General features: G+C 44.0%; 1 protein-coding gene across 1 annotated transcript in view; it reads right to left on the bottom strand.

The window, feature by feature from the left end:
* The window catches only part of LOC121624260 (sodium channel protein type 4 subunit alpha-like), a 130,837-nt gene that overhangs the window by 71,559 nt on the left and 36,788 nt on the right, over positions 1 to 22,490 (bottom strand). Inside the window, exons 9-11 of the mRNA XM_041961913.1 lie at positions 3,350 to 3,491; positions 1,380 to 1,577; positions 23 to 193 (exon numbers count right to left, since the gene is read on the bottom strand). Of these exons, the coding sequence (XP_041817847.1) occupies positions 23 to 193; positions 1,380 to 1,577; positions 3,350 to 3,491 (511 nt within the window). The remainder of the gene's footprint in view (positions 1 to 22; positions 194 to 1,379; positions 1,578 to 3,349; positions 3,492 to 22,490) is intronic.

Genomic DNA, 22,490 nt, shown 5'->3' with positions numbered 1-22,490 from the left:
ATCCAGATTCTCCTTCCTTTACCTTTCCTCCGTCCGTCATGTCCACCTGCAGCAGCTTTTCCTCCGACAGGTTGGCCTCCACATCAGCCACTCCCACCAGTGCTTGACTCCGCCTCCGCTCCTCTATGCTGTCCAATGGCAGGCAAAATGGCGAGAGTTCTGGCGACATCATCGAGTCCGAGTCGAGAGCTTTCTGCGCGGCGACCTGGTGGAAGAGATTTTCACCTCATTAACACCTGGGATTTTTCACAGTGCTCGTTATCCTGTTTGAGATGAGGGGGAGGCAAATCCGCCCCAGACTCCCTTTAAAAATCACACAATTGTGTAAGATGTTCGGTTAAGGGAGACTTTAGAGACTTTAGAAACTGCTGTCTATGACAAATTCTGAAATATTTGTCCCGTCTTGTAAATTCGGCAGATGTACCACATGAAGTTTTTCCTTCCCTTGTATAAGAACAGTGTGTTAGTTTGTCCTGGTGTGTTGCAGTACAGGCCTGTCGGCTACGCGGCGACTACATAAATTACAGGTTATTTCTAACTGTATATATTTCACTATCATTTGCCACACAGTTCTGTTCAATAACACATCTTTTGGTGCTTTCGTGTCACAGAATAGACGTATAATCAGTAATTACAGGCCTGTCTCTTCCAGCCTTCTCACTCGCTCTCTAAATTTGAACAACGGCCAATTATTTTATGTTATCTAAAAACAGATATCTGTTTGTTGCGTAGGCTACAGATGCAGCACGTTGTACAGGTGCGATCAGACAGATCCAATCACATTTGGATCACAACATTCACATTTTACAGATCACATTTTAATACCAGGTGTAAAAGGGGTCTTCAGGTCGTCAGGTACAACACAACAAACTCTATTAAGGTCCAGTAAATGTCATGTGTGTTGACCATTTCATGCTAAAACTGAGCAGCAGACCATCATCTAGTCCAGGTGTGGAGCAGGGCAAGCCCGTGACGGGGGGGGGGGCAACCAGGTATGCTGTCCCGGGCCTCAGGACCATAGGAGCCCCCTGAATGACCCTTAATTTATTTTACTTTATATTCACATATTTCTTTTTAATTAAATCATTGCCTGATGAATTAAATATTATTTTCTACTCAACATACACTTAAAAACTTTAACATATTAAATATTTCAAATATATATATTTTCCTTTTTTTTGCACAACACTCCTACCCCCCGTCTTAGCAGAGAATGGTTTGACCCCGCTCTGGCGCACTTAAGGCGGGAGGGGAGGGGGGTGCTTGGGAGGCCTCACGATGGTCTCTTGTCCCCGGGCCCCAGCAAGTCTGTTGACAGCCCTGGAGCAGGGTGTGGAGCCACATGTTCAAACTAATCCAGAGTTAGTACATCAGGTCACCTGTTGCTCCTTCTTCAGCCTCTCCATGGCCACCTGGAACTCTCGTTCCTTCTGGCAGGCCTCAGCGATGGTGGCCTGGTTCTGCTCCTCGTACGCCATGGCGACCACGGCCAGGATGAGGTTGACCAGGTAGAAGGAGCCCAGGAAGATCACCACCACAAAAAACACCATGTAGGTCTTGCCGGCGGAGCGCAGCGTCTGCAGACACACACACACACACACACACACACACACACATACACACCAGTTCAACACGCTAATGGAAATAAAGAACACGGTGTCCTCCACACGTAAACACACATGCTGACTTCGATTTACTGGCTAAAAACTGTCCAGCTGCTAAAATCCAGGTGAGATAAGAGATGAGCTGACAGACCTTCACCTTCACCACCTTTAATTATGACCACCTCCTCACAGCAATAAGCTCTGGGAGCAGCAGCGAGTGTTCTGCAGACTTTTTGCCCTGGTTTCAATTCACAGGTAGATTACAATTTATATCCTCAGAGAAAAAGACCAGGATCGAAGATAAAGCACCATATATCAATTTTCCTTTGAGTGAAGATGTAATTACAGCATTATCTATCACATGATCTTCATCACCGTGTGTGTGTGTGTGTGTGTGCGTTGAGCATGACTCAGGATGACATTTTATTTTCAGTCATGGAATCAGTTTCTGAGGATTGTTGTTCTTTGTTGTGGATTAAAAGACATTTTCCAAAATGTTTGGTGTGTTTTCTGCATCCACATTTCTGCTGTATGTATTTAAATTAAATTTTGTCACACCGTGGTGAGGTTTGTCTTGTCATTTCCTGTTTTATTTTGAAGGTCTAACTCTCCTCTCGTTTCAGAGCACTTGCCCTTCCTCATGTGTCCCGTGTGTCCGTCCTGATCACCTGTTGTCTCCACCTGTTCCTGATTACCCTCCACGTGTTAAATAGTCTGCGTCTCCCTTGTCTTGTGCCAGTGTGTCTTTGTCCGTCGGCGATTCACCCGAGCCTGTCTTCTCCCTTGTCCTTGCCACAGCCACAGTTTTGTCCGTAAGCCCTTGTTTCCTCTTCGTGAGTGTTTTCATTTGTAATTTTGATAATTTAGTTTTCTGATTTGTTTTCCTAGAATATTTCCCAGCCGATTTGTTTTCCTCAGTATAGAGAGTATTTCTGTTGGATTTATTTTGTTTCCTTGAGTCTAGTTCCTCCGTTAAGTTAGGAGTGCATTTTGAGTTTGTAGTATTTCTTATCTAGTTTTGCGAATCCATTTCGTAGCCTTTTGTGTTTTCCTCCTTCGGGAGCGTCTTTTGTTTCTTAGTTTTCATAGTTGTAAAGATCTAGTGTTTTTCCTCCCAGTGAGTGATTTTTTGTTTCTTTGTTGTTTTCTTATTATAGATATAATTATTAATATAGTCTTTTGCCTAGAATAATTTTTATAGCCAGTTTGTTTAACACTCAACGAATTGGTACTTGAGAGTTTTCTATAAAGAACTGTGTGAACTGAACTCTGCGTCTGAGTCCTGAATCCCGGCCTGACAAATTTATTAGAAATAATAATAATAATAATAATAAATGTGATTATTTTGCCTTCACTGATAGCCCGTCCTAATTTCCATTTTCTGAGCACTTCAAGGATTTCTCGTCCACGTTGTCTTAGAACATTCTTGCTGATTTGACTGAAAGCGACTAAATTGACCTTGTGATGAGATTATTTTTCAAACATGGTCTAACAAGGTCAAAGGTCAAATCACTGAAGTGCTCTGAGAATGGGGAATTTCTGCATTCATGTCAACTGGACAAGATTCACCTGCTGATGCAGGTCATGTGATCACGGCGTTGTTTTCTCAGTCGCTGTAAGTGGGATTTTAACAGAGTAATTCAAGCAGCATTCAGTTTTTTTCTACTCAGTTACTGTGATCATCAGCAGTCACATGTTTCAGACTTGTTTTTGGCTTTTTTTTGGCCTCCTCGCCTAAACGTTACCTGGTGGTAGAGATTTTCCCAGTAGTCTTGTGTCATCAGGCGAAACAGGGACAGAAAGGCCCACCCAAAGGTGTCGAAGCTGGTGTAGCCGTAGTTGGGGTTCCTTCCTGCCTTCAGACAGTCAAACCCGTCTGGGCACTTTCTGCAACACACACACACAAACACACGTCATGTGGTGCGTCTGTACACCTGAATGTGCGTTTAACCACCTGAAAAGCTCGTCAGCAGCAGAGATACCTGCACATTTCACTTTCACTTGGGAATAGAAGGCCGGTGGATTTTGATGATGTGGTTTTAAGGATTTTAAAGATGCCAGGCAGTCATCAGGTACTCAGGAGGTGGGTGGTTACATAACTATCACTACTGTTTGTCTTGAATCTGTGATTTGGAAAATGTAACGCCACAGGGTTGCACAGGAAGTGGGTGTGCAGCAGGAACATCGAAAGCTTTCAATCACATTTCAGCAGAGCATTTATCATCCGTCCATCTATTTTTCCACAAACACCAGCTCTGTTTCCTCATCAGTGTTTACGACTGAAGGCTCGTTATCGCCACGGACGCGCCCACACGTGTCACCGCGGAGACGGAACAGATAACGCGGGGACGGCATCCATCGTAATTGATATTCCGCATTCATATCCTATCAAATTCATCGCCGCCCACGCAGTCACATCTGATCCACAGATACGCAGCAGTCCTATCGGTGGCACGCCGGTCAGTGGGGGGGGGGGGCTGCCGCTGCCCCCGCCAGCGACAACTTTCAGAGGCAGACAGCTTCAGCCAACAGCAAGAAGGTCAAAGGTCTGAGGGTACCTGAAGATAATCCTTTGACCTGTGGATGATTATTCTAAAGGCAGAACAGGGACATGTTCAGCATGTGGTCCTCTAACACAGATCTGATCTGTCCCAGCGTGACCTGCATCTGAACCCATGTGGCTTTTTCTCTCCCCATTTCGTGCTGGTTGACTTGTTTACATGACAGTCACGTCATGTTTTTAACAGTCATTTAAAAACTTTATGGTCCAAAATGTGAAATATTGCATGAAAATGACGTTAACTGATGACGACAGACTTAATTAATATATTATAATATATACTATGCACATATTTAACTGCACAAATGTTTTTCCTGTATTACAGATGTTAAGACGTTTATCCTAGATAGCCTAGTTCTTTATTTTTACTTCACTATTTTTCTTATATTGTTATTTTGTATTTTGTAGTGTATTTTTACCTCCGACTTGAAAGTTGTTCTTTACCAGTGAGTTGATCTCTACTTGTAAGTTATTCATTACTTGAAAGAATATCTTGTTCTTTTTTGCATGCCCTTGTGTGTCCACCTTTTGAGCTGCTGGAACTGCAAATTTCTCTTCGGCTATGAATAAAGTATCTATCTATCTGTCTATAAATGAGCAACATACAACAACATACATCAAAAAAAGACCAATACAGTCATACTTAAAAAAAAAGCAGAATGGTGAAGCGTGCACTCTGTTGTAATTTAAACTTCATTGCATTTCTGACCAAATTCCATCCAAATAATAATAAATATTCATCAGCATCTGACCCCCTAACCCCCAACTCTAACCCCTAACACCTAACTCCTGGGCTCTCGCCCAACCCCAAACCCGGTTGTGCCAGCTGCTAGAGGATGTTGTTCTCCACATACCTCACTTCAGTATTATAGATTCTGAACGCTGTTGGATAACGTGCATTGGACCATGGTGACCATGAAAAGTTCCTTCTGTATCTTTTAATTAATGAATTTTTTTTGTAAGAACTGAGCTGTTTCTTCATGCTTTTTTCCCTCAGTTGAGAACTGTTAAGACTGTAGCTCACATATGTCAAAGTCAAGGCCCGCGGGCCGGATGCGGCCCGCAAATGATTTATATGCGGCCCCCCGGATGATATTTGATTAGTATTAGACTGGCCGCAGCTGCCCACTGGAGTTTTGCACGCACCAATACTACATTCCCCACAATGCAACGGTAGCCAGTGAACTCACTGCAGCGCGGCAAACGGGCCTCGGCTTCATTATTCATCAGCAGCCAGAACAGATGTTAACTTTCAGTTACCCACCCCCCAAAAAGGAAAGTATTGTTTTGTCTGTGTCCTATAGATTTTTGTATTTTAATTTATTTAATTTATTTAGATTTATTTTTCAGTTGAACTCAACTTTCCTGTTGAAAATGTTTTCCCTTAATTACTGAGGGAGCCATAAGAAAATATTACTTTATTCATTTAATGCACAGGACTTTTTTTCTTTGAAGGAAGTTTGTTTTTGTGCCTGATGAAAAATGTTTACACTTGAAATTACTGACAGAGCCATAAAAGAATATTGGATTGTTCATTTAATCATTAAATAATATACATTGTGTTAGATCTTAGTTTAATAGGCTATGTGCAATCATTAAAATATGTTTTAATAAACATTGAACCAGTCCGGCCCTCGGCTTGTAGCAAATCTGTTTCTTTGGCCCTCTGTGTATTTTGACTTTGACATCCCTGCTCTAGCTTGTCATTTTGGGCCCTGTGGTATTGTGGAAGTTCATTGACCCATTCAGCACAGAGATGTATTATATTTGAGATGAGATAGAACAGGCTGTGTCCAGTGCAACTGTGTGAACTTCAATACAAAAAGGACAGAAAATCCCCGAACACCATGAGGTCCCCAAGCAATTCAAGTCCAGCAGAAGAAGTGGAGCGTTTAAACTTTCCCATGACAGCTCGCAGAAACAAAGCTTGCAGAAGTGTGGTTTAGTTAAGTTTGAGAGCGTGAAACGACAGCCGTGGACGGAGTGGAGGAGTTATGATGCACAAAGCAGAGGACGGCATTAACAGAACACCCCAGCGTGAGCGAACCTCTGGTGAAACACGGCTCTGAGTCACAGAGGACGTTCATGCTGACTCACACAGAAGGTTGCCGCTGTGCAGACGCTCCCCGGGGATTCAAACCGACAACCCTGCGGTCTCAAGCACACTGCGGTGACCCGTCCCGGCTGGCGCCGCCCCCGCCGGGCCACCGCAACAGCTGGGATGCTTTTAAGCAGCGGCTCGCAGTGACTCATCAGCGGCCAACCTGCCTGTATTTATTATCACCTGACGCGAGCGTTTGGTGGGAGCTGGTAATTGTAATTCATTAAGGACAATAATAAATAAACCAACACAACAAATCCAGTTATATAAGGTTTATATAACACAGCCGCGTGAAAGGAAGAGACGGAATGAAACTTTCAGCCGAAACTCATTCAGCTGATGTATTATAATATGTCTACTGTACATGGTTAGGTATTTTATAATACGAATTATTGCATAAAGAAAGTTTTATAATATCTATAAATGATATAACAGGAAAAACTGCAGTTTCCTAAATGGTAAAATCAGAAGATGATGAGCTTACAAATTCGACTTTATAAACTCCTCTTAAACACATCAAAAGTTAGTTTTGGCTCTGAAACAGGTATCAGACTATGCAGTGAAAACATAATTACCTGACAGGGGCTGTGCTACTTTCAGTTATTAATGTTAGAAAATGCTTTGCAGCATCTGCAGCTGGTGCCAGCCCACATTCAAAAAGCTTTTACCAAGCAGCGTTAATGAAAGCCGCTTATTTTATCATTATTTGCATGAATAAAAAATAATCTATTCCCACTGCTTGTTATTATTATTACTTTAATTATGTACATAGCAACCAACATCCCACACTTTCCTGCATTATATTGTCGTCTCTGCTTTGAAGCTCCCAGTTATATATTTTCTACTTGTACTTTATTTTATGAAGTGTGCAAACACAGTATAGAATATACACCATATATACCATGTACGATTTATTTCACTTTGTATAAGGAGCAGCTGTGACAATTCTGTCTTTTTTACAGTGCATTATAAAAGCTGCGCTGAATATGAATCTTCAATCTCCAGTTAACAAATACAATTTGCATTTTGAAACCAATAACCAGTAAAAAAACAAACAAACATGTTCCTTACAGTCAACGTCATGCTGCAAATTTTATAGCTAAATATTAATAACAGGCAGTAACTGGTCACGTCTAAAATCAGAAAGCTCACAAACGGCTTCCACAAACATCACAACAGCAACAATCAGTTTTAATGGAATGAGACAAGTGAGTGCACTCTTTATCCAAGCATTACGGTAACCAGACAAAGAACAGAACTGCTGATCCAAGCGTCGCCGTAACAACAACAACAACAACAACAATAACAACGATCGATTTTAATTACATTTCAAATAGCAAACTAATATTACTGAACCACTGATACTGTATAATACCTGCAGTACAGCGAGAGCAGCTGATGTCAGTCAGTTCTGCTTACACTAACAGGTCATAATGTTAATCTAATTAATTTAACTAATGTGTGAACAGTCTCTGCACATCTGAACATTACGCTATCAGAAACAGGTTTTAATCTAACAGAAAATTAATAGAATCAATTATCAATACAATGGCAGAAGAGTTTCATGAAGCCATAATGATCAATTAGACTCAGAAATACTTTATTGATGAAAAAAAGAGGCATGTAAAAATATGTGCATTACACTACAATAAATAACAGGATGATAATATAAGATGAATAAAGTAACAGATACATAATGCATTGGTATTATTTTATGTATCGTAGTCTAATGCACATGTTACGTCTGTCATGTTCATGTGTGATGTGATGACAGAAAGCTGAGCAGCAAACACTTCGGTACCTCCACTCAATGTTAACACAGTTAATGACTAACTGGCAGCCGGCTCGAGCTTTACGGTAGTTATGTAATGAGATAACAAAATCACGTGGAGCTGCTGATACAAACATTACAGCAACAACAATCAATGCTGATTCAATAAAAAGGTGCACAAAGCCCACGACGCGAATACTACAGTAACAGCTACGACTATACAAACACTACAGCTTAACCTGAGCGATAAACACAGCACAACAGACACCGTGGACACACACACACACTCACACACACACACACACACACACACACACACACGCACACACACACACACACACGCACACACACACACACACGGGAAATATGACTAACCAGTCGTCACATACAGCCAGCAATCTTGATGCCAGTTAGACTGACACCAAGTCTGAGCAAGGCCACTGCGTCTCACACTCACACACACACACGCACACACACACACACACACACACTGAATGTGATGAATGCGTGTGTGTCATTCCTCCACTTCCATCCATCCATCTTGTGGCAAGTGAGTCAACATGGTGGCATGTGAGTGGGGAGAGTGGATGTGAAGTGTGTATGATGGGTGGACTGAGTGTGTGTGTGTGTTTGCGTGTTTAAGGGGCTCGAGGACGTAAAGGGTGTGTGAGAGGTTTGGAAAAGGCAGACTGTGTGTGTGTGTGTGTGTGTGTGTGCGCGCGTGTGTGTGAGGTGTCTGAGTGTGAGAGCCGGGAGTTATCTCTCACACACCTCTGTCTGTGTTAATGGAGGGATGCCACTTCAGACCCCCCACTCTCACTAAAGGGGGCCCCTCAGCCCGGCACTTACACACCTACATCACCCCCCACACCTACATCACACACACACACAGAAACAAACACCTGACACACTGCTGCAGCGTCATTTTTAGAGCAAATGTTTCAACAGCGATTAAAAATACAGAGTTATTAAACTGGTTATTAATCTACTGTTTAAGAGTCTTTGTCATGACCCACAGCAGAATGTGTGAGGCTTACTGGTAGTTTTTCTTTTCCATACGATACCAGATTAACCAACTCACACAGTTTGAAGTCCAAAGAGTCTTTAACTTCTGCTTTGATTAAGAATTTGTCACTTTGTCCCATCGCGGCGAGAGAAATTTGGTTGGTCAAGACAAAGTTCATGACTCCAGATGTGAGTCACTCTGGAGAAACATTGCTGATATCGACTGAATTTCAAACATCTCGTCCTCTGCTCTGCTGTTTGGGCACGGCCCCGCTCTGTACATGGGAAACACCGTTCCGGCCAATCAGACAGGTGCTCTGCACAGGAAGGGGAGGGGTAAATCTGCCATGCTAACGTGAGGAAGGACGGCGATATTACAGTTTCAAATTACGACACATGTGAGTACTGACATTTTGAGTATATTTCAGCTGTTGTTAGTATATTTTTATTGTTTTAGTACATTTTTATTGCATTTACAAATAGTTTTACTGCATGTTAGTTTATTTTATTCGATTATCTTTATTCTATTTGATAATCTTTCTTCTGTTTCTTATTATCTTGTTTCTAACACGGGGTTGCAATGCAAATTTCGTTGGCATGTCCACTCTCAGTGACAATAAAGGCAATCTTGATCTTGACCTTGATCTTGACTGAATTACGTCCACAGCACCGAGTACGAAAAGCTGCTCGATGTTATTTACGCTCTGTGTTCTTTAGTTTTCTTTAAACTCCATATTTTTGGCTTGAAGTCAGAGACACCTGCATCAAGCAGTTTACAGCAAACTGCTCTTCTGTTTGACGGGAGAGGAGTCTGCTGAGAGCCAATCCCACACAACACACATGAACACTAAATCTCAACGAAACCCACGATACAAAATCCACTACATGGCCAAAAGTCAGTGGACACTCTTGGTAATTACTGAGCTGACTGAGTTCTTGATCTTTGGAGTGATGAGTCATGTTTCACTCTGACCTCAGCACCTTTTAGGAGGAATTATAACACCAACTAAAGGAGCAGCAGCTAAAATGTTCCAACTCCATTTTAATGGTTTTAGAAGGTCTGACAACCTCATACAGCTGTGCTGCTCGGGTGTCCACTGACTTTTGGCCATATAGTTTACCACAAAGCAGGAGGATGGGTTGGTTGATGGGAGCTGCAGCAGGTGTCAGCACAAGTGTGATCAGTTGAGGTTATAATGTCTGTGCTGTACGCCTGCTGGAGTATGATTGGATGCTTGTAGTCACACAGCTATCAATGAGCCAATGATCGTTAAGCATATTGGAAACAGGTGATGCTGATCAGCCAATATAACTTCAAAACGCTGCCTTAACTAATAATATGCTTCATTTCTTTTGTTAAATGAAGAAAAGAGTTTAGATTTTTGGTAACCATTGAACAATCATACTGTCACTGATCTTATTTCTCCATAACGTTAAATAAACAAACAAAAAAAGACATTTAGGACGAAATAAGCAACAATCAGAGTTAAAGTTGTGAAATTACACCTTGGATATCATTAATCTCAGAGAGTTGAACAGTAGAAGATCCAGCTTCAGATCAGATGGGTCAGATCTGAGCAAACAACCCCACACCTGTTGCTTAATCCTGATTGGTGAATGTAAATATGTGACGTCACCTTCTTACAATGAGAAGACCACAGACAAACACACAAACACAGACATCCTCAGACGTCTGTCAAACGAAGCGAACAAAAACAAAGAGCCTTAACAGTGAAAAAATAAAGACATTTTCAATACTTTCAGTATTTCTAAGAAAGGATGAAGAACTAAGAGTGAGAGAGAGAGAGACAGGAAGAAACAGAGAGAGGGAGAGACAGGAAGAAACAGGGAGAGAGACAGGAAGAAGCAGAGGGAGAGAGAGAGACAGGAAGAAACAGAGGGAGAGAGAGAGACAGGAAGAAACAGAGAGAGAGAGAGAGACAGGAAGAAGCAGAGAGAGAGAGACAGGAAGAAACAGAGAGAGAGAGACAGAAAGAAACAGAGAGAGAGAGAGAGACAGGAAGAAACACAGAGAGAGAGACAGGAAGAAAGAGAGAGAGAGAGAGAGAGACAGACAGGCAGGCAGACAGACAGACTCATTCAAAGACAAACAAACATGCTGGGGCTATTCTGGGAGATATCCTGGGGATTTCTCTGTGTGTGTATTCACTTCATGTTCCCTCTGCCATTCAGTTCTGTTCCCTGTGACCTCCTGCACACACACACACACACACACACACACACACACACACACACACACCTCTAATTATAACACTCAGGTAAACTCGAGTCCGGGAGGAAGAGAGTACTTAGCATTGCTATAGCAACCGTATCACAGTGCTGGTTGCCGGGGGAGACCGTTTTGTGCCATCTCTGCTGGGAGACGGAAGGACGGTGCGTGTGTGTGTGTGTATGTGTGTGTGTGTGTGTGTGAACTTTCCGTGTTACTCACCACACCTTATCAACACTCGACTGAACATACTGTCGCTTTGAATCAGCTCTTGTCTCAATAGTCTGAATAAAATTCCTCATCTGTAAAATCAGATCTCATTAAATCACCTACACGCTGACATGAGATGCACCACATGGTCACAGCACCGAGATCACAATACGACCTTCGACCTTTGCGGCATCCTCTCTCGCTCACACTGCTTCTACTGTAATCCATCGATGCACTTGAACACATGAGAAAATATCTAATCCTCTGTAATCTAATCTCATCTCGTCAAATTCAATTTGCCTGATCTAATATAACGTACCCTGTTCTAATCTAGTTCTTTCCCATTTTATCTCAATTATTCTCAAGCAATTTCTAGTCTATCCTACACTTGTATAATTTAGTTTTGCCTAATCTTATCAAATCTAATCTAATCTAGTCTAGTCTTCTCCTGTTTGATGCAATTTTGTCTGTCCTAATCCATCTTAATCTAACCAATCCTAATCTAATCTAGACTAGTCTAATACAGTCTATTGTGTCTGATCAAAAAAATATATCCCAAACTATCCTATCCTAAACTATCCTAAAATAATCTTGTCAAATCTAATTAAGTCTGGCATAATATATCCTAATTTAATCAAAATCTAATCCAGCCCAAACTAATCTCAACTACTGTGTCTAATGAAATATAATCTCACGTAAACTTGCCTGATCTATTTTAGTTTAAGGTAATCTAGTGTAGTCCAGTGTAACGTTGTATGATCAGATTTAATTTAACCTAATCCATCCAATCATGTGTCCTATAATCTGATCTAATCTAGTAAAGATGACTCTACGATGAGCTAATCTCATTTCGCTAGCTTCTGTTGGAGACATGTCTGTGGCTAATGTGTGCTACCATGCTAATGTTAGCATTCATCCTCGTCCTCAGCGGTTACCGTCGACACCGCTCGTTAAATCTGAATTCGCCCGATTGGACGAGGAGCACGGACAGTACAGTGACCTTTAACCTCGACATTACAGGCAACGGAGTGGACGTCAGAGGTCAGAGGTCACTGTTCAGGCTCGACCAGAGGAATCAGAGCTCAGGGCGGAGGGGTAAGAGCGTGGTGGATGGTTTACATGAACTTGAGGTCGGTGTGGCGCTCTCAGTGTTTCCATGAGACGGGCGGAGAAAATCCCTCCGGCTTCGGGTCTGTTTTCATGTCTCATCAGTGACACAGCAGCTCCTGAAATAGCAGCTAAACTATCGAGGCGGATCGGCGAGCTGTTAGCATCACAGCACAGAGCGGGCTGGCTGCGAATCAACGCTTTGATCACAGCCGAGCAGCAACTGTGTGTGTGTGTGTGTGCGTGTGTGTGTGTGTGTGTGTGTGCGTGTGTGTGTGTGTGTGTGCGCGCGCGTGTGTGCGTGTGTGGCACTTTGATCACCACATTTGGTCCCATTAATAACAGAGTCGTCTCCAATGTGTTATCATTAGAACATCTAAACCATCCTGATTACCAGGCACTTATAAGGACACACACACACACACACACACACACACACACACAGTGGATTGAATGTCCACAGCAGCCTGATCCCGACAGACTTGTTCGAAGTAACCAAGAAAAACATTCATCAACATTCCTGCTCAGAGTCGCCGTGTTGCCGTCTCAGAGCAGCTCGGTCGTGGACTTGGCACCAGCCCACAGTGTTCTGGTCTGAAGAGGGTCCAGCTCATCCTGTGGTCTGATCTTAACCATTTGAACCTCAGACTGCTTTTGCTGAGTTTTCACTCCCTTAATTTACAGGCTTATGGGAATTATCACTACATGTGTCAGCCAGGCATGACATGAACTGTTATTTTTAGAGTAAGCCGAGTGTTAAGATGCGTTCAGACTGAAAGCACAGCTAACATTAGAGATGTTTATGTCTGTCCAAAGACACCAGCGGACACGAACAGATGCAAAGTCATCCTGGGGAGCGCAAACTCAGGCGAACGGGATTGAAAAATTAAAAAATGATGGAAAACTTTGCACTTATAACAACACTTTATGGCTCCAATTCCTGAATGTGAAGTCAAGAATGACTCTTATTAATGTATCACTGAGGCTCTTCTTTTGTGTTCTTCTTTAATGTCATATAGATCTATTTAACATTCGAAACTAAGCAGGATTTCTTATCATTCAGATCCTTCCAGAGCTGTTTCAGTCAATCATTCAATCACATCATTACTTCCTCATGGATAAAAGTTGACATAGAGCCACAGAGGCCAATCTGATGCATCACATACACACACACACACACACTGAGCTGTTCATCAGTCAGTCTGCTTAAAATGACCGATAACGTCAAACTGCATGTTGGGAAAAAACAACGTAAAGTGAAGTTGGGTGAAAAAGGGGGTTGTGGGAAGGTTGTTGTGGAACACTTCATTGATTTATCACATTTTCATTGGAAGCTATCAGCCACATGAAGAACTTCATTGGCGTTTGTTTTAATTTAGCTGAAGCTTTGAAGCATAAATTAGCTGCTTTTTACTTCACACTGAAAGAAACTGAGCCACAGGGAGAAATCCAGTTTGACCAAGTAAAGTACAAACTACTTCGTTAAAAAATTATCACATAGGTTTTTTTTTTTAATGTTATATTCCTTTTTATGATTAGATAAACTCTATTAGCATCAAGCAGCATCAATAGAAATAGCAATAGCAAAGGCAATGGAACATAAAAAAATACAAATACAAAATATTTTTTCATTTTGTACAAAAGACTATAAAAATATATTTTTTAATATATTTAATGTCCATTTTTTCTTTTTCTACCTCTCCTTCTTTATTATTGTTGTCTCTTACGACACAATTTCCCCTGTGTGGGATCAATAAAGTTATATTTTTTATCTTAATCTTAAAAATTTTTTCAATTTTATTTTTAAAAAGTCACATGCCAGCAAAAAACACAACACAAAATAAAATAAAATATCCCTCTATTTATGGATTTACAGTCGAGAAGCAAAGCTAAAATAAAAATTAAAGATTCACTCATTCACCTTGAATCACGACACGACTGCAGCTGAACTACCAGCGAGCTGCTGCAGAGCCGAGTTTAACGTGTGAACCTGAAGTCCACGCAGCTCAGTCCTGCTCCGCGCTGTGTCCATGGTGTCACGGGAACTTTCAGCGCTCAGCGTTCAGCAGGCTCACGCTCTGTGTGTCATTATGGAAAATGCCAGCGCTCTATTTATTTCAGTGGGGAGCTTTTCATGCCACAGAGTCTAAATGTTGCCGAGGAGAGTTTCTTTAGTCTGGAGGAAATACGTGTGAGGCACAGTTGAACTTTTTATAATGAAAAGCCAAAGGGAATAAAGGCTACTTAACCTTTCCTGGACCGCCTTAGATCTCTTTATCCTCAGCGAAACCTTTTCTAGCTCATGCATCAGAGGCGAGGAAGCCCCCCAGACTCCAAGCTGTTCTTCAAGACTTTCAGTTGTGGTGTTTCCGGTGCAGAGTTTACTGTCTCACAGGGTAAGGAATATGTTGCTGCAGTTATAGCAGCAGTTATAACATCCTGTGGTCTGGGAGCTTCACCAGCTCTGGCAGTGGCGTGCACGGGCCCAGTTTTTGAAAAACGCGCGCTAAAGTGCCCTCTTGGACTCCAAAACGCGTGCTAAAGTGCCCTCCTGGGAGCCAAAACACGCGCTAAAGTGCCCTCTTGGATGCCAAAACATGTGCTAAAGTGCCCCCTGGGAGCCAAAACGCGTGCTAAAGTGCCCTCTTGGGAGCCGAAACGCGTGCTAAAGTGCCCTCTTGGGAGCCGAAACGCGTGCTAAAGTGCCCTCTTCAGTGGCGAGGATGCGCTATATGTGCCCTTTTTTGCCTTTTTCGCCCCTGCCCTTCAAAAAGTCTGTGCACGCCACTGTGCTCTGGTGTCAGTCAGGAATTTTAATCTCATTGTCTGAATGCTGTTAGTTGACACTGTAGCGTGGAGGCCTCGGGGACGTGTCATGTGACACGTCTGTGTGGGATTTACAGTGCCGATAAGCTATATATGCTAGCCTCGAGCTATATGACTTTATGTAGCTCGTGAAAATTGAAAACTAAAATAAAATGATTCTGAAATCACGATGACAACTTTGCACGTATGTCGAGTTTTGCAGCTTGAATACCGGTTTGGATAAACGGAAACTGGTAGAAACGATTAGGATTGCTCTTATTCACACACACAGACAAACCAATGGCAGCGAGCTACCACACAACGCTCCTGAGCAGTCTGGGCTTCAGCGTCTCACTCAAACACCCTGCAGCAGGTGGACGGGAGCAGCCGGGGATCGAACCGGCAACCCTGTGCCCGGTGACAGTTCCATGATTTCAGATTCTACGTGTGACGGCGTGAACGGTTTGCACTGGTTCCAGTGGGCTTTCTTTTCAGGTTTTGTTGTGCATGTGCTGCTCGTGCTGCTTTCTAGGTCAATGTCGAGTGCCGTTATCTAACGTCTTCAGACTGTCGCCCACATTGTTCTGTAATCCGAGCATGTCAGTCCCGTCTCGACCTTGGGAGGAGCACGAGCTTTAGACCACGTCGGCAAACGCGAGCATCGGTCGGCTGATACGCGGCGAGGAGATCATAACCCTGAAAGCTTCAGCGTCTCTTGATCTGAACGGTTTGTACCGCGGGTCGTTTCTTCACACGTTCACTGTCGTTGTTTTTAATGGCGAGCTTTAACATCCCGCGCTCTGAATGCTGCTCGCTCCCTCAGCCTCGCTGCCCAACTGCTCTCGGCTGCTGTGAAATCCCCGTGAAGCGAGTTCTCGAGTGGCTCATTACGCCGCTGTTTGTGGCGCTGGCTTTGATTCAGACACTTGTTGGCGTTCCTGGAGAATAGCGCAGAGTGCTAAGTCATGTTCACTTCACCAGCTGTGTCCAAATGATTTATAGCAGGAGGATAATGTGACGCTACAGAAATAGAGCCTGAGGGGGCGTTGGGGACGGCGTCCCAGCGGGACGAGGAGCCCGCCGTGGACTGAAGACGTGGGTTTGAGATCAGCTCTGGATCTGTCCGTCGTCCCACGGTCGATCAATATTCTCACTCCAGAGAAACTTGAGATAACGCCGAACTCGCCTCGCTGTCGCTTCCTCTCCGATCTTCCTCTCTTTGGCTTTCTCAGCTGTGTGTTAGCGTTCGTGCTCGCGTTCGTCCGCTCGCCGTCTCACCCGATGCTTCCTGGTCTGCATCACTTCAAGAGCCGAGATTCCTTTTTTAATCGTGTTTCCCATATTTGAACACAAAAAGCCGAATGGAAACAGGACAGTGTTTACACTAATAAGAGCAATTATTTCTGTCCCTAAAGACGTTATGTAATAAATTCTGAAAGGATGTGATGGACGTGCATGTGTCAAACACATTATGATGCAACTGGCAATTAATTGATTATGCTAATGGAGCAGCAGAAGTTTTAAAAACAACAGCGGACGTGCAAACAGCAGGCGTCTGTGTTGCTCGTCTGATGGCAGTTGGATATGTTTCATCATGGTGAGTGAGAAAATTATGATCGTACAAGAACTAAAAACACATTTCAAGAGAAATATAATGTTGATTATGTTTTTCTTGACCAAAATAATGAGGAAATGATCATCATGATACTGTCTATTTTTTCCCAGAATGCAAACAAACGTCCTGATTTGCATAAATAAAAAATGCTCTGAACTTTGCGCAGTGATTTGGCGTCAGCCTGTCCTCACCGGAGAAACGACCGTACGGGAAGGTTATAGTGACCCGCTTTTACGTTTATTGCTCGGCAGCAACCTCTAGTGTTCGTGGTAATTACGACGAGAGCAAAGGCGGAAGCCGGGTGACGCAGTGTAAAGAGCTTTTTGAATCCCAGTTTTCAGACTTCAGCCTGGTCGTCATTTTGCTTCTTGCAGCTCTAATTTGCAGTGACAAACGAGTCGCTGTCGCTCTGAGATGACTCGAATGCATCATTTCTGATTTTCGACTTCCTGTCAGTGAGGTATGAGCACGCTGTGCGGTGATGTCGGCCCAGACTATCGAGTGGAGGAGCATCGTTTCAGCTTCAGGTGGACACGTCACGACAGCCCGCTTTCACCTCTCTGTCCAGCTGTCTGAGTCCTCGTCAGCGGTCAAAGTGCTCAATCAGATGTGAGACAGTATCGATCAGATCTCACACACACACACACACACACACGCACACACACACACACACACACAGTGACCATCTGCTCCCACGTGTCAACAGTGTCAACTCATTCTGTGTCAATAAAGCCACTTGTCAATAAATATTCATTTCTCTGAGACCACTTCCTCCTCGGTCTCGGCGGTGGACTCTGTCGTGTTTAATCTTTCATGCCGACTCCATAATTTACCTCGACACCCCCTCTGCTGCCGCCGGACTGTTTACCTCCACTTTGACACACAGCGAGGAGGCCCACAAAGGTCACTGGTGCGAATGGTTGTTTTCCACTCGGCGCCAGTAAACAGCGCTGTCGCTGTACTGCTGCTTTATTTTTTATTTTTATTTTCACTCTTATTCACGTGATTTAATCAGGACATCTGTTAGCCAATCACGTTCTTGCTCTCAGGATTTGAAACCGAGGTCTGCACAGGTTCTAATTCAGGACTCGACTCAGTGTTCATTCTTTTAGCCATGATTCAGTGTGTGTGTGTGTGTGTGTGTGTGTGTGTGTGTGTTGGGAGGGCTTCCTCTGTCAGCACGGATGATATACGGGGGTGGGTGGGTGCTGGTGGGGGGGTCATGATCAAGATGGTCGACATTATTCTGTCTGGGGGAGTTGGACGTAGGCAGGAGGAGAAGGTCAGCGGGCCGGTTTTCCTCGGGCCGCTTCGTTCACTGTCTTTGTGTTCAGCTCAGGTGTCGCTCGGCCTTTTGTGTCGGCGTTGTCGAAAAGGTGTCGCTTAGAAGAAAGTCTTCAGATATTCAAGCAGCTGTGAGTCAACTTCCCTCGCTGCAGACCATATTTTCATCTATATTGTATTTTAATTTATGTTCCTTATTAGCATTTTGCCTCGTTCCCCAGCCCACACCTCTGCACTTATACTGACCTAATTCTCCCCTCAGGGATCAATACAGTTCATTTTATCCTTCCACTGTGTGTTGGTTGGTGTGTGGCTGACTTTTAATTACCAGCTGCTGTTGTTTTCACCTTGTGAGTCTGTCTGTGTGTGTGCGTCATCATCACCTGTAGTAGCAGGAACTACCACAGAAGCGATCTTCAGGTGTTTATTTACAATCGGCAACTGAGAGCAAAATGAAGTCAGAGTCAGAGTCTAAGATGGGGGGGTGTGACCCATGAGTGTGACAGGAGTGCAGCACCACCTCTAAGCCTCTAATGCCGGAATCAGACCACACAACGATGGTCGCCGGTAGTGTCAAATCTAACCATCACAGCGCCATAAACTCTCGCTTGACTCTCGTTTGACCCTGACCAATCACAGCACGTCTTATTTCACGATCGTGCACGTGTTCATTGGTCATTGGGGAGGCGGGTGAAGCAACTGTCAATCAGACTGACAGAAGTGTTGAAAAAGAAAAGAACGAAAAAACAGCTGTGGATGCGACATAAAAGCAAAGAAAGAGGCGGAGCTAACTTCAGCCCATCCAGTTATTATTTAAACATCTACCGGGCAGCATCAACAGGTCCAACGACTTTCACACACTTCATTTTATTTCCACAGTTATTTATTCTACAGGCTCGGCTGTGTTGGCGTCAGACAGGCTACTTTAACGTTACATCTGGAATTAGCAGCTAGCTAACCGTTTGCTAATGATGAGCATATTGGCACAGTCAGGACCAGCCACTCGCCGGGCTGATGAAGTGCTTCCACTATTCCTCGCCAACATGTCTCGTCATGGTTCTCCTCCAGCAGGCAGAGGTACTGCTGACACGGCTCGACAGACTTCTCCTCTCTTTCATTCTCCCACCTGACAGCACCTCCTCCTCCTCACCATGGTTACCAGACTGCGCTCTGGAGAGAGCACCTGATTGGTCAACACTCAGGAACATGTCATAGGAGATATCACGCTAGACCAAAAATTCTGACATGCTAGTCTTTTCGTCGGGGTGTTGTGGGGCGGGTGAAGACGCCCGATTGGTCAGCCAAAACAAAATCATCTCAAAATTGGGCAAGACTCATGTAGTCTGAACCCGGCTTTAGTGGAGGAGGTTCGGGTGGATGGTTGGATGTTTGGCCGTTCAAGTGTCTGATACTGAAACCAGAACATGAACATCCCAACAAGAGACCCCCCCCCCCTTTTAACTTGGCTGCTTCACCCCTGCTGCTAAAAGTGCATCTAATTTATATCCAACACAGGTCAAACGGTTCTACGGTGCAGAAACTAAGTGGGTTATTACTTTTTTCCCTTTGGTGTTTTAGCCCTGAGGAAGAAACATACTGTCATCAAAACACACACACACACACACACACACACACACACACACACACACACACACACACACACACAGTTATCTCCCTGTGGACTGGGATTTAGGTGGTGGAAGCCTCTTTTGCGTCTCTGGCTGAACATCGGACAGATGTCACATTCACAGCCTCCCAAAGAGCTCATAACTCAAACTAAACACGCTTACACACACACACACACACACACACACACACACACACACAGACAATATCTATCCCCCGCTTTGAAAAATGTTTCCAATATTGCAGTTGACTTATTGATCAGTGCAGCTTTTAACATAATGTTTTAACCATTTATAACAGAAAGGGGGTGCTGAGACCTTTATTGCACGTGCACAAACACACACTTAAAGGCAAACACACACACAGACACAGTTAGAGGTTTATCAGAGCAAACTAAGCCTGCAAACACACACACACACACACACACACACACACACACACACAGAGCTGGAAATACATTTGAACAAGCAGGAATGAATGCTAAGCTAATTTAATGGAACACACACGCGCAGACACACACAGCTGGTAATGCATCGACATGGCTACCACCAGCAGTGAATGCTAGGTTAATGGAATGATGAATATCAGCTATGTGACGCAGTGTATTCCAGGAAAATCAACCCCCTCGGCGGCTATTTCCTCAGAGTCGGGTCAAGCCATATTTCTCTCTAACTGCTCTGATGACAGCGGAGACTTTCTGAGAGGAAGCTGGGTCAATGATGATTAAAGCCGTGCGTCCACCTTCAGAATTTGCTCCTGTGTTGTTGTTTTTTTTTTGTCACATTATGAGGCGAATAAAGGTTTGAGTTGTTTTCCAGTTCTAATGGGAAAACAGCTTCCTGGCACTGATGGAAGTCCTCATTGAAACCAGCAGGTACGTGAGCCAGAGGCCCAAATGGATTTGACTTTATTATAGGTGTACAAATGAGTGTGTGTGTGTGTGCACGTGTGTGTGTGTGCACGTGTGTGCATGTGTGTGTGTGTGTGTTTGAGTCAGGATCTTTATGTTTTAACCAGCATGCGTTCTGTGCAGGTAGTTGATGTTTCCGTGCTGCATTTAGGCGGAGAGGAAACACTTGAGCCATGCAGGTGGTGCAGGTGATGCAGGTGGTGCAGGTGATGCAGGTGGTGCAGGTGGTGCAGGTGGTGCAGGTGGTGCAGGTGGAGCCCAGAGGAAGCAGCCAGCGTCAGCGCTGTTCAGACGTTTTTCTGTGACCGTAAATATGAAGCGTGTCTGAAAGCATTGATGGAAACTCTGCCATCAGTCACCACCTGACCTTGTTTCCCAAAGACAAAACTTTTCACTACGTTCAATGTCGCTCTGCACGTCCTGATCTCAGATCAGCCGCCTTCTTCACAGTAACTGAAGCTGCTGGTGAGGGAAAGGCTACCAGTCAATCTATGTTCAATCCTCAAACTTTGTTCACGAGCATTGGGTGGAGACCAAAAGAATGAGATCACACGTGCAAGCAGCCAAAATAATCTTCCCCTCATGTCTGTCAGGTTCAGGCTTAGAGACCGTCTGAGGAGCTCGGAGCAGCTCCTTCACGTTTTAAAGAGCCAGCTCCACCTGAACCGATCAGGATGCCGACTGGACTCCTGGCTCCTCCCTGTGGAGGTTTTCCGGGCACGTCCGCCTGGGATGCGACCCAGAACACGCTGGTATTATAAGTCCCATCTGGCCTGGGAGCGACTCTGGACCCCCAGGAGGAGCTGAAGGACATGAATGAGGAGAAGGACGTCTGGGCTACTTTGATTAGCCTGCTGCCACAAAGGAAGCAGCAGAAAACGGATGGATGGATGGATGGATGGATGGATGGATGGACGGATGGATGGATGGATGGATGGATGAAGATATGTAGCTCCAGTTTGTGCCTCTGTTTCCTCATCTTTTGCACTGATGATTATATTCCAGTCAATGAAATAAGCTGCTAATATTAAAGTTAAAGGTGTGTTTGAACGCAGTTTCCAAACCCCTGAAGGCGTCTCCATCTGTAAACAGTGAACAGTTCTCAGCAGACTTTTCACCTGTTTTTTTAAGGTGCTTCTTCTTTCTTTTTGGCTCGAGGAAGACAGACACACCTTGTGAAATTAGCTGGAATTCCACTTCACTGTATACAGAGGGGAATATTTTTAAAGGACAGAGAAGCCTTTGAGGGTTTTGGACATGTTTTCAAAAACACGTTTGGTGCTTTTTGTATTCTGCTCATTTTTCAGGAAAAACATTGGCTTCAGTAATTCTGTGACTAGAACACACTCATTAATGCCAAAGTCTCAAATATAAAAATGATGATTAAGTGACAGGCACAAACTGGGACTAAGATGCTTTTAAAGCACATGAGAGCAGAGCAGAGTCGGGACGGACAGACCGAGCGGGACTGCTTGGACGCGGTCCTGGTAAATCCGCCTCCCTTTCGGCAGGAGAATCAGACTCCTGCCCTCTGGGTCCCTCTGGCTCCTAACAGCCTCGCATCACTTCCTCTCAGCGCAGAACGACTTCCTCCCTGTGACCTCACGGGTCACATGCCGCATGCCAACGAGCTCCTGCGACGAGAGCCCCTAACGACGGGCG

This window comes from Chelmon rostratus, chromosome 20, assembly GCF_017976325.1.
Source record: "Chelmon rostratus isolate fCheRos1 chromosome 20, fCheRos1.pri, whole genome shotgun sequence".
NCBI lineage: Eukaryota > Metazoa > Chordata > Actinopteri > Chaetodontiformes > Chaetodontidae > Chelmon > Chelmon rostratus.
This window is presented reverse-complemented; position numbering and strand designations above follow the sequence as displayed.